We start from the raw sequence: 13,446 nt of genomic DNA, 5'->3' as shown, positions 1-13,446 counted from the left end.
AGGGTGCTCCATAATTGCAAAAAAAGAAAAGGATGGAAAGAACACAACATTATCTACAAAACATCCTTACTGATCATGCTCAAAAGAGGGATAGATCTCTCGGTAACAACAAGAACATATGGCATAAAAATAATAACAGGACAAGGACTTGGTGAAATTCTAAGTCCCTGAAATCAACATCATTGAGTAAGCTACTTTGCATGCTTGTGCTAGTCACCACAAAGATCACAAAAATACATGGCATACACCCCTGTAAAGATAGCATGGCATACTTCAAAACACATTTAGAGCTCAGGATCATAGCATGCACACATTAATCATGGCAAAAATGACAAAAGTGCATTTGCTGAAACAGATCTGAAACTATCATCACATAGCCCTCTTCCAACAGCATTTCGGGCATCAAGATGAGCTCAAATGAAAATGATGCAATGAGATGAAATGATGTACTCGTCGAGACGTACATTTCGATATGCTACATGCACGAATCGGAGCAACGGTGATGAAATTATGATGCGATAAACAGGGCATAAAATTACTGAGATCTGAGGACTTAGGAGAAAAACGACCTCGCGGGAAAAACTGGATCTCGGGGTTCCGGGACGGAGACGTGCGGGGACGAGCGGAGGTGTTTGGATGGATGAAGTGGTGGATCTGGTCCCGTTTCTTCTCCGGCGAGGTACCGAACTCCGGCGAAGGTTGGCGCGGTGGCTCCGGCGAGGTGGGTCGGTGGAGCGGAGCCGAGACGACGGCGCGGCGCGCAGGGTGGCGCGAGGCGGAGCTCCAGGCGGACGCGGGGCCGGCGTGGTCGGTGGTTGGTGGCGGCGACGGAAGAACGGCGGCGTCGCAGTGGCAGAGGAGGTCCGGCGAGCGGCGGAGCGGCGATCGGGGCGGCGGCCGCGGGAGGCGCGCGCGAAGGCAGCGGCGATGGCCGGCTGCGGCGAGGGGCGCTGGGCAGCGTGCGCGGCGCATGCGGCGGGAGCGTGCCGGCAACGGCGGCGGAGATGGCGGCGCGGGGCGGAGCTCCGACGAGAGCTCACCGGAGACGGTGGCCGGCGACGAGGCTCTCAGGCGGCGCAGTGCTCCGGATCGGGTGACGACAAACGGGCCCGGCGCGGCCCGGTTCGGCCCGGGGCGGGCCGGATCTGGGCCCCGGGAGGATGGTGGCGAAGTGGGCGCAGGGAAGGTGAGGTGGCGGCTCCGGATGGCGGCGTGATGACGTGCCGCGACGAGATTCGCCGGAGTGAGGTGGAGCCTGGACATGTCCGTCGGTGCAAGAAATGTCCGGTGCGTGCGGAGGAGGAGGGGTTAGGATTTATCCGCGAAAAATTCGGGGAGACACACATATATATAGGTAGAGGGAGTTAGGAGAGTCCAAATGAGGTGCGGTTTTCGGCCACGCGATCATGATCGAACGATCTAGATGATGGAGGAGGTTTAGGTGGGTTTTGGGCCACTTTGAAGGGGGTGTTGGGCTACAACACACACGAGGCCTTTTCGATTCCTCGGTTAACCGTTGAAGTATCAAACGAAGTCCAAATGGTACGAAACTTGACAGGCGGTCTACCGATAGTAACCCAAGGCCGCATGACAAGTCTCGGTCCAATTCGAAAACGTTTAACACCCGCACACGAAAAGAGGTAGAAAGGGACACCGGATGACATAGAAGTGCCGGATTGCAAAACGGACAACGGGGAAAATGCTCGGATGCATGAGACGAACACGTATGCAAATGAAATGCACATGATGACATGATATGCAATGCATGACACGCAAGCACATGACAAGGCAACAACAGCGAATAAGTGGAAGACACCTGGCACATCGGTCTCGGGGCGTTACATATATCTTGAACCGAAGAAATGCAAACATATTGGTCTTTTTCTAGAAAAAAAATGCAAACATATTGGCCAACAGGCTGGCCGACAAGAAAAACAATTAAGGAGGAGATACATACGGACGGAGAGACTGAATGCAACATCCTGGATCGAGCTCAAACAATTAAAGCCCGCTGCCATCACTCTGGGAATCAAAAGGAGCGAGTGCGTCTTCTTTTCCGAAGATTCTCTGGCATCCGCTCTGAATCGCTGCCAAATGACTGACCCCCCCTCCCCTGAAGATTGTCCGGGAATGTCTCCATCCCAGAGAATGCCAATAGGACCCAGACATATGAAAGGTACTCCACACCCGTCCCGAGAGCCTCAGCGTGCAGGTATCCTCGGCACCGGCCGGCAGAAAAGCAGATCATCTCCACCCACACACCTTGGATCACCTCCCATATCTTGGTATCGTCATCAGAGTGATCAAATAAGCTTTGAACAAGCAGCCAGGCATCGCGAACAAAACCGTCCTGTATATAACCTGACTTACATTTCTCAATTACTTCTTGTGTAAATCCGCTCTGGTCCTGCGGTGTCTTGTCACCGTCGAGGTAGGCGTCAAGTTCGGCGTAGACCGTTGTGAAGACACTCTTTCTGCTGCCTGGCATTAGCATCTCAGGATTATCAAACAAGAGATGCATCATGTAGTTGGATATTACTTTGCAGCGGCCGGCACATTCCATATCACGAGGAGACATGGCCTTGTACTCAAGGCATATATCTGTGGCCAGGTGCCAGAGAATAATGCTCTCATCAAATGGCCTCTGTATGCTCCAACCCACCCGTCGGAAATATCCAATCTTCGCGAGCGTCCACTCACCCCTGGCATCGTTAAACCTCCTGTAAGATTCAGTGTCCACTATGTCCTCCTTCCACGCAGTTTCAATATGCCCACGAACCAGTTCTGTAATCTCCTTGCACTCCATGTGCCAAAAGTAGCCGTCGGCCAAGTCTAACCATCCCGCGATGCGCCTCAACCTGGAGTGCCTTCTGCTATGGGCAAACAATCCAATAAGATTGTGTTGGAGAATTCTGCCAGAGAACTTGTACAGGAAATACGACCGTACGTACAAGTAAACGACCTCCAGCACGAAGGTGCCGTACAACAGCACCAGTGAAACCCACGTGTCACCACCGCTATAAAATTCTTTGTGGCTGCTAGTATGTACCAGGCAGATGGCTGTGATTAGCGTTGCATTTCCATAACCTAGTAAATGTAAGCACGAGCGCACGATGGCCCCTACTCGTACAAAGATCGAGGCATGGCGGTACATGCTATCATCTTTTGTGTAGAGATAACTTGTCATGGCAGACAGCACACCTTCTATTGCTCGATAAGGTGATACGCCCCGAAGCGACCAGAATCTCTCCATGATTTTCACACGATCATGATACGGACATGGAAAGTCACAAAACAGCTGGTACGGTAGGCCTGGGAGTTGTGCTTCTAACAAATTGATTTTCACCCTTTCTGTATAACTCCATTGGCCACCACCATTTTTCACGATTCTTCGTGTCGTTTCTATAAAGCTGTCAAGCCCTCCTTCGGCACTGCCCCGAACGACGCTGGCATTGGACGTGCTGGCCTTTCGTAGGGCATTATAGCTACTACTCTTAAGTTCTTGGGACTTCTGGAAGCATCTTATAATCACCAGGATGAAGAGCAAAATTATTGCAGCCAACAATCTTTTGTCACCCGACGACCATGACTTGTAAAACACGTAGAGCGCAACCGTGACCTGACACAATAGTCAGCAGATGATTTCCAATTAATATGATGGAAAAAGTTTCAAATGCACACCCTCTAAATAACTGAATACGGAGGCTTCCAAATTACAATACTACTCAAACTCTGAAAGAGAACCGAGCGATTCTCGGTTGTCTAAGAGCATATTCAACTAGACTAGGCAAACATGCATGAACCCTCATTTGTCTGCGGGCATGCCCAAAGTCCTCAACTCTGATTTGTCCGGCGGCGCAATTGTGCTCCGCATTTCTCAAACCCCATATCCATATAGATCCATGCAACATCAATCAGCACAAACATTCTTGTGCGACAGCGACGAGCATCTGTCTCCTTGCTAGTCAAGGACCGACACAGGACGCAACGGGCCAACATCTCCTCCTTGGACTCGGACGGCATGGCGACCGACACGTACCAGCTAGATCCGGCCCGAGCTGCATTCCTAGCGTGATGAGCTGCCGGTGTGTTGGAATTGCTGTGCCATGGCAGGCTCGGAGGGCGTAGGACCAACACCCACTGCCACGACAGGCGCCCGCGGAGCTAGAATCGCCCCGACGGACCAATCGGGAGGGTGCCGAGCTCGACGAGCCACCTTGGTGCGGCTCCATCCACGACCAGCGGAGGGTTATCACCTCACCTAAGGGCGCGGAGATCAACTCCTTCGCGAGCACATTCCGATAAATGGCCTCCCCTCAGATCCAGAGCCAGACAAGATGACACCGGAGGAGACGGAACTGGGACCGGAGTAGAGAGGAAAGTGGCGGACGGATCGGAGTGGACTAGATAGAGCGAGAGTAAGCTAAGGTCATGTTTGGTTTCAATAAGTCACCTGACTTATCAGGTGACTTAAAACCAGTGACTTATAAGTCATGCCTGTTTAGTTACCATCTGACTTATAAGTCATCTGAGTGCACCTTCCCACCTTGTTTTTTATGTAAAGGTAATGAGACTCATGCAAAAGAGGGTGACTTATAAGTTTTAAGTTGGTGTGGAGGAACTTATGACTTATAAGTTAGGATGACTTATAAGTTGGGTTCGTTTGGCAAAATAAGTTATTTTTTGCATTTTTCGACTTATAAGTTGGTGATTTATTTGAAACCAAACAAGACTTAAGAGTGGGGTTCGAATGTGGTTTTATGGGTTTCAGGATGGGTCTGGACTGGCCCGACCAAATTTGGGGGGTCCAATTGAAGAGTTTTTTCTTCAAACAGTGTCGAGCTGTCCACCTGAATAAATGAAGATTGAACACGGTTTAGGTGTGCGATTGGAGATAGTCTAAAAAGTGGACGTCTGAGCTCCTCTAGTCTCGTTAGACCCCGTTGTGTCTCACCCCTTTTCAAAAGCGACACATGAGAGCATGTACAACCGCAGATAGCAAATAAAAAAAATGGACCTCTCAAATGCGCGGACGCCTCATATGTTCGTGGACAGTGACCGGTCACATATCAAATTTGCTTATCTACATCCGGATATCTCATACTACCATCCTGAAACCCATACGAAAACATGCCGAAAAACGTCACGTGGATTTTATTCTTTGCATGCTTTCGTATGAGTCTAGAGTCACCGCCCGTTCCTGCTAGATGAACTACCAGTTAGCCTCCACGCAGGCCTTATCCTGTATGGACTCCAGGATGGCCTGCTGCTCCCTCATCTCGGCCGCTTGAGCGACTGCAAACTACGCTTCGGCATCCTCCATGTTGAAGCCTGGAGCCGGAGCCGGCTCCTGCTCCTGCTTGTCCTCCTCCGGATCTGCCAACTCCATCGGAGCCGGCTGCTGCTCCTCTCCCTCTTCCTCTTCCGCCTGCCCCTCCTCCTCCTCCGGCTTCGACGAGTTTAGAGGCAGCCCGGCAGCGATGCATGCGACGCACGCGACCCGCCTTGCTCGGATCTCCTGCTCAATTTGGTACTAACGCTCCGTCGTGAGCATAGCATGGGTGGTTATCTTTTGCCGAACCATGACGTGGCCGGAGAGTGTGGCAAGAGAGGCGGAGCGGGAGGGAAAGGAGGTGGATGGGCTCGAGCAGGCGGCGCGGAGAGGGAGGGAGGTGGATGTGGCTAGGGTTGGGGGACACCTGCCGGCTTAACTAACCGCATTTCCCGTCGGGCGGCAAGCCGGAGCGGCGCCATGCGGCGTTGACACCGCCCACCAGAGGAGACGTCCGTCGGATCGCAGGGTTTCAGGACGGTTCCGGTTGGGATCCCATCGTCAGTCTGACATGGTAGACGCGCCCGGGTGCCACCTTATCAGCCTCATATTTAGGCTGGATATGAAGGGTGCCGATCAGCCCGAAAGTTTGAAGGCCGTTTAAGAAGCCTGTCCGGGTCGCATTTTTTAGACCGGTCAATGACCGTGCCGTTCGCTTGGACGTTTGAGGTGGGTTTGGTGCACTCGGTTGTAGATGCTGTGAGTAGCATCCATTGTCGAGCATGGAAGGATATGAACATGACCTAAGGGTATCTTCAATGCTATACCATAAATTTGATATTAATGTGGCCTAAGAGCATCTTCAATGCTATACCATAAATCAAACCCGTGGACTCGGATATGACTGGACGGCAGGCAGGTTGGAGCTGCCGGCCTCCGTGTCTGTGCCGGTAGCGCTTGCGACGGCGACACACAGCGGCCCCATATCCGCGGCCTTCTCCTGACATCTATTGCGCTTGATTCGGCCGGATGCGCTCGTCAAAGCTAAGAAAATACGATGGCGGAGGTGGTGGGGGGGGGGGGGGGGGCAGGGATCTGGGCGGTGCAAATTTGTTGCTTTTGGTTTGGCCCAAAATAGCCCTTAAACTGCGCATAGATATATCGTCTGGCGGTGGGATAGCGCATCTGTTACAGATGCTCTTAAGAGACGTGCTTTGAGACGTTTCCGTCGACGACGATGTGCTTAAGTGACTTCGTAAATTTTAAGATGACATGTCAGCTCAATCTCTCGGAGGTGCTCATAAAAATAGAGTGTACGTGTGTGCGTTTATCAGGGTGAGTGTATGCGCGTATGTATGAGGGCTTGCATCTGATGTTCAAAAAAAAAAGAGACGACCATGGTAAATTCTTGCCAAGAAACTAAAGATATCTATGACTGAATGAAGAGTGGCGTCAGCATATGCTTCTGCACTGACCTTAGATAGAGAAGTTAGGATGTGGCGGCTCCACTGCTCGTTGTCTTCAATTTTGTAGCTGGTTATGACGACCTGTCCGCCGAGGTGCAGCACCAGGATGGGCGCCCATAGCAGCTCCAAGTCGCGGCTGCCGCGCGCGTAGCTGCAGCAAGGCCCGGCTTTTTGGCGGTTGAAGAGCGTGGCGATGGCAAAGAGGGCCAGAGCGTCGCTGCCGATGTGCGCCAGCCGGAGAAGAAGTTTGAGCCATGGCGGGATATGATACTTACGAACTCGGGCGGATAATACGAGGAAGTATTGAGCGCTAAGGCTGGCTAGGACGAGAATGCGCAGCAGCCACTCATCCCACCACTGCGCCATTCTCTCTTTCTCTCTGTGTGTTGTACGAGGAAATTTTATTTTTCTGAATTTTCCATTTTTTTTTAAATTTACTGTTCATCAGTCAATGGGTCAGACCCGGTCAAAACCGGTCAAGGGGAGAGGAGGGTTGAATTTTGGCCGGTTTTAAGAGTTGGAGATTGCAGATTAGACGGTTTTGGAGTTGGGGGTTATATATTAGACTAGGGCTAGAGTTGAGGGGTGTGATATGCACTTCTCTCATTTTGGTTTGCTCAGGTTTGGTATAGAATGAACTGCTAACGTAATATTTGCTACAATTCTCAGCAACCCTATCGGCAGGGAAAAGCTTTTGAAAACATTCATGTGTTACCATAGAAGTTCCATAACAGATTAGAAATTACAATGGGGAAACATTAATCATCATGTGTATTAATACCGACCTTGATGCCTCCATGAATCTTTTCAATAATCTGTGTGCCCAATGCTTCATTTTCCACATCTTTTGCAATTATTAGCAGAGGCTCAGACATGTTGATCATTCTAGCCATGACCTTTTTGCTTGTCGCCACAGAGTCAACAACCATTAGGATACCACGTCTCGGATCAATTGCATTCATTCCAAAACCTTGCCTATTCCAGAACCAATCTTCCGCGCCATAATAGCACCATCTTGCTCTAAGCAACCGATTGGTAAGTATTTCCTTTGACAGAACAGTAGCACATGTTTTACCTGAAAGTGTTCAAACATCAGTACAGCTGCACAGGCACTTAAATGGTTCACCAGATGCTAATAAAACTCGTGATTAAGGAGGCAAGTGGCCATCTAAAATAATAGAAGAAGAAATGATGGATTAATACCCTAGCAAGTAGCCAAGGAAGGAAGATAGGAAGTGAAACTGATGGTTGCTGCCGAGGCCAGTGTGCTCACCCTGTCGGTGCGTGCTACTACCTCGTGTTGTAAGGCTCCACCATATTCTAACACCACAACCTACCGCCGTTTTGACATTGTACTGGGTGATCAGCAACTCCCGAGGGCGACTCCGCGGCGACCTAGGGTTCCCTCGCGCCGTCACCTCCCCCTTCCCCTCCTCCTCGCTGCTCCCGGAGGCGGTCGCCGGGGCCCCCGCGCGGCTGCCTGTGAGGGCGGTGGCGAGGCCTCTGGCCGCTCCCTTTCGGTGGTGAGGGTCCGGATCTGAGGCGGCGGCCTCGCTGGTGCGGACAGCGCTCCTCCGGCGGCGGGGAGTGCTCGTTGGTGAGATTCGCCAGGTTCCCTCGGCTGCGCGGGCAGCGAGGTCCCGATGGATGCTGGTCGTGGCGCGGGGACGCCCCGGGCTCCCCTTGTCAGATCTGAAGCGTTCTGGTCCGCTCGTGACGTATGACCTCCGGCGGCCTGGATCTCCGGCGTGCGCGTGCCTGCTGATGATGTGGTTGGTTCGGAGGTGGCGGCAGGGTGCTTGGCCGGGGAAACCCTTGGCCGCCGGTGACGGTCACGGCATCGATGGCGTCCCGGATGCCATTCCCTCCTTGCTGGCGGCGCCGAGGCTCAAGTTCCCCTGCCTCCCCCCTTCCCTTGCGCCCGGGTGAAAACCCTAGCCCCGGTGGCTAAGCGGCGGTGGCGCCACAACATCGTCACCTTCTTGAAGGCGCCGACTTGGGCATGGGGATGCTGGGCGTGCATGGCGAGCTTGTCTGGTTATTGGTGGCGGCCCGTCTGATCTAGTGCGTCGCAGCTCCGGGCAGCTGATTCTGTCTCGTGGCTGCGGTGCTCCTCTTCTGGTCGTGTCTCCGATGGGGACCTCGCCTTTCCTTACCTTGTACCTGCCGTGGTGGAACGGTACTTCATCTCACACATTGATGGCGACGGAGATCGGTGGCATGGCGCCGTGGAGGCTCCGCGTCCGATGCGCGGAGATGGACTCGCGCAGGAGGAGGTAGCTGTCTGGCGTCATGGTGACGTCGATGGCAGAGTGACCAGACAAGGTAGAAGCCTCAATATAATCTGAAGACGGACTTGTGGAAGATGGCTGCAACGACACACGAGTGCGTCTGACCGGATTGTGCCCCAGACCCGGTGTGTGGCTCGGCTAAGGCTTCCGGCTTTTGATGTTAGGTTTAGGTGAGTGGTTTGGGTAGTGGCCCAGCTAGCATCCCTTCATCATATGAATAGAAGTAGCGGCATATGTTGCCAAGATGGTGGATTCAGATATATTGTTTGTAATTGTGGGAAATATGCCCTAGAGGCAATAATAAAAGCATTATTATTATATTTCCTTGTTCATGATAATTGTCTTTATTCATGCTATAATTGTGTTATCCGGAAATCGTAATACATGTGTGAATAATAGACACCAACATGTCCCTAGTAAGCCTCTAGTTGACTAGCTCGTTGATCAACAGATAGTCATGGTTTCCTGACTATGGACATTGGATGTCATTGATAACGAGATCACATCATTAGGAGAATGATGTGATGGACAAAACCCAATCCTAAACATAGCATAAGATCGTGTAGTTCGTTTGCTAGAGTTTTTCCAATGTCAAGTATCCTTTTCTTAGACCATGAGATCGTGTAACTCCCGGATACCGTAGGAGTGCTTTGGGTGTACCAAACGTCACAACGTAACTGGGTGACAATAAAGGTATACTACGGGTATCTCCGAAAGTGTCTGTTGGGTTGACACGGATCAAGACTGGGATTTGTCACTCCGTATGACGGAGAGGTATCACTGGGCCCACTCGATAATGCATCATCATTATGAGCTCAAAGTGACCAAGTGTCTGGTCACGGGATCATGCATTACGGTACGAGTAAAGTGACTTGCCGGTAACGAGATTGAACAAGGTATTGGGATACCGACGATCGAATCTCGGGCAAGTAACATACCGATTGACAAAGGGAATTGTATATGGGGTTGCTTGAATCCTCGACATCGTGGTTCATCCGATGAGATCATAGAGGAGCATGTGGGAGCCAACATGGGTATCCAGATCCCACTATTGGTTGTTGACCGGAGAGCAATCTCGGTCATGTCTACATGTCTCCCGAACCCGTAGGGTCTACACACTTAAGGTTCGGTGTCGCTAGGGTTGTAGGGATATGTATATGCAGTAACCCGAATGTTGTTCGGAGTCCCGGATGAGATCCCGGACGTCACGAGGAGTTCCGGAATGGTCTGGAGGTAAAGAATTATATATAGGAAGTGCTATTTCAGCCATCGGGACAAGTTTCGGGGTCACCGGTATTGTACCGGGACCACCGGAAGGGTCCCGGAGGTCCACTGAGTGGGGCCACCTATCCTGGAGGGCCCCATGGGCTGAAGTGGGAAGGGATCCAACCCAAAGTGGTCTGGGGTGCCACTTCCCCTAGGGCCCATGCGCCTAGGGTGGGGAAACCCTAAAGGGGGGCGCCCCCTTGCTTGGGGGGCAAGTCCCCCACCCCTTGGCCGCCGCCCCCTAGGAGATTGCATCTCCTAGGGCCGCCGCCCCCCCTAGGCCCCCCTATATATAGTGGGGGGATGGAGGACCTCTCACCTTTGCCTTTGGTGCCTCCCTCTCCCTCTCCAACACCTCCTCCTCCTCCATAGAGCTTGGCGAAGCCCTGCCGGAGTACTGCAGCTCCATCGCCACCACGCCGTCGTGCTGCTGCTGGAGCCATCTTCCTCAACCTCTCCTTTCCCCTTGCTGGATCAAGAAGAAGGAGACGTCACGTTGATCGTATGTGTGTTGAACGCGGAGGTGCCGTCCGTTCGGCGCTACGATCTCCGGTGATTTGGATCACGTCGAGTACGACTCCCTCATCCCCGTTCTTTGAACGCTTCCGCTCGCAATCTACAAAGGTATGTAGATGCATCCGATCACTCGTTGCTAGATGAAATCATAGATGGATCTTGGTGAAACCGTAGGAAAATTTTTGTTTTCTGCAACGTTCCCCATCAGTGGCATCATGAGCCAGGTTTATGTGTAGTTGTCTTTGCACGAGTAGAACACAATTTGTTGTGGGCATAGATGTTGTCAACTTTCTTGCCGCTACTAGTCTTATCTTGCTTCAGCGGTATTGTGGGATGAAGCGGCCCAGACCAACCTTACACGTAAGCTTACGTGAGACCGGTTCCACCGACTAACATGCACTAGTTGCATAAGGTGGCTGGCGGGTGTCTGTCTCTCCCACTTTAGTTGGAGCGGATTCGATGAAAAGGGTCCTTATGAAGGGTAAATAGAATTTGACAAATCACGTTGTGGCTTTCACGTAGGTAAGAAAACGTTCTTGCTAGAACCCTATTGCAGCCACGTAAAACTTGCAACAACAATTAGAGGACGTCTAACTTGTTTTTGCAGCAAGTGTTCTGTGATGTGATATGGCCAAAGTTGTGATGAATGATGAATGATATATATATATATATGTGATGTATGAGATCATGTTCTTGTAATAGGAATCACGACTTGCATGTCGATGAGTATGACAACCGGCAGGAGCCATAGGAGTTGTCTTTATTTTTTGTATGACCTGCGTGTCATTGAGAAACGCCATGTAAATTACTTTACTTTATTGCTAAACGTGTTAGCCATAGTAGTAGAAGTAATAGTTGGCGAGCAACTTCATGGAGACACGATGATGGAGATCATGATGATGGAGATCATGGTGTCATGCCGGTGACAGGATGATCATGGAGCCCCAAGATGGAGATCAAAGGAGCTATGTGATATTGGCCATATCATGTCATTATTATTATTTGATTGCATGTGATGTTTATCATGTTTTGTACATCTTGTTTACTTAGAACGACGGTAGTAAATAAGATGATCCCTCATAATAATTTCAAGAAAGTGTTCCCCCTAACTGTGCACCGTTGCGACAGTTCGTTGTTTCGAAGCACCACGTGATGATCGGGTGTGATAGATTCCAACGTTCACATACAACGGGTGTAAGACAGATTTACACATGCAAACACTTAGGTTGACTTGACGAGCCTAGCATGTACAGACATGGCCTCGGAACACAGAAGACCGAAAGGTCGAGCAAGAGTCGTATAGAAGATACGATCAACATGAAGATGTTCACCGACGTTGACTAGTTCGTCTCACGTGATGATCGGACACGGCCTAGTTAACTCGGATCATGTTATACTTAGATGACTAGAGGGATGTCTATCTGAGTGGGAGTTCATTGAATAATTTGATTAGATGAACTTAATTATCATGAACTTAGTCTAAAATCTTTACAATATGTCTTGTAGATTAAATGGCCAAACGTTGTCCTCAACTTCAACGCGTTCCTTGAGAAAACCAAGCTGAAAGACGATGGCAGTAACTATACGGACTGGGTCCGGAACCTGAGGATCATCCTCATAGCTGCCAAGAAAGATTGTGTCCGACAAGCACCGCTAGGTGACGCACCCGTCCCACAGAACCAAGACGTTATGAACGCTTGGCAGACACGTGCTGATGATTACTCCCTCGTTCAGTGCGGCATGCTTTACAGTTTAAAACAAGGGCTCCAAAAACGTTTTGAGAGACACGGAGCATATGAGATGTTCGAAGAGCTGAAAATGATTTTCCAAGCTCATGCCCGGGTCGAGAGATATGAAGTCTCCGACAAGTTTTTCAGCTGTAAGATGGACGAAAATAGTTCTGTCAGTGAGCACATACTCACAATGTCTGGGTTACATAACCGCTTGACTCAGCTGGGAGTTAATCTCCCGGATGACGCAGTCATTGACAGAATCCTTTAGTCGCTTCCACCAAGCGACAAGAGCTTTGTGATGAACTTCAATATGCAGGGGATGGAAAAGACCATTCCTGAATTATTTGCAATGCTGAAATCAGCAGAGGTAGAAGTCAAAAAGGAACATCAAGTGTTGATGCTGAATAAAACCACTAAGTTCAAGAAAGGCAAGGGTAAGAAGAACTTCAAGAAGGACGGCAAGGAAGTTGCCGCGCCCGGTAAGCAAGCTACCGGGAAGAAGCCAAAGAATGGACCCAAGCCCGAGACTGAGTGCTTTTATTGCAAGGGAAGTGGTCACTGGAAGCGGAACTGCCCCAAATACTTAGCAGACAAGAAGGCCGGCAAAACAAAAGGTATATGTGATATACATGTAATTGATGTGCACCTTACCAATACTCGTAGTAGCTCTTGAGTATTTGATACCGGTGCAGTTGCTCACATTTGTAACTCAAAACAGGAGCTGCGGAATAAGCGGAGACTGGCGAAGGACGAGGTGACGATGCGCGTCGGGAATGGTTCCAGGGTCGATGTGATCGCCGTCGGCACGCTACCTCTGCATTTACCTACGGGATTAGTTTTAAACCTCAATAATTGTTATTTAGTGCCAGCTTTGAGCATGAACATTGTATCGGGATCTCGTT

The 13,446-nt window shown here is 50.6% G+C and overlaps 1 protein-coding gene across 1 annotated transcript; it reads right to left on the bottom strand.

The window, feature by feature from the left end:
• Positions 1 to 1,781: 1,781 nt before the first annotated feature.
• Positions 1,782 to 7,114, bottom strand: LOC147987508 (uncharacterized). The gene is made up of 2 exons (XM_087540356.1): positions 6,748 to 7,114; positions 1,782 to 3,619 (listed from the first exon to the last, which is right to left on the bottom strand). Exons 1-2 carry the CDS (start codon positions 7,102 to 7,104, stop codon positions 2,030 to 2,032), a joined length of 1,947 nt encoding a protein of 648 aa, XP_087396482.1. The 5' UTR covers positions 7,105 to 7,114; the 3' UTR covers positions 1,782 to 2,029.
• Between the last annotated feature and the right edge of the window lie 6,332 nt (positions 7,115 to 13,446).

This window comes from Triticum urartu, chromosome 2A (genome assembly GCF_056163025.1).
Source record: "Triticum urartu cultivar PI428250 chromosome 2A, HENAU_Tu73, whole genome shotgun sequence".
Lineage (NCBI taxonomy): Eukaryota > Viridiplantae > Streptophyta > Magnoliopsida > Poales > Poaceae > Triticum > Triticum urartu.
Note: the sequence above shows the minus strand (reverse complement) of the source record. Positions and strands in the feature narration are given on the sequence as shown.

What these genes read in the sequence shown, in the direction of transcription:
- LOC147987508 (XM_087540356.1), bottom strand. Translation starts at nt 7,104, where the DNA reads ATGGCGCAGTGGTGGGATGAGTGGCTGCTGCGCATTCTCGTCCTAGCC. An exon ending in TCCTAACTTCTCTATCTAAG is followed by an intron (nt 3,620 to 6,747) that starts GTCAGTGCAGAA and finishes CTATTGTGTCAG; the next exon opens with GTCACGGTTGCGCTCTACGT.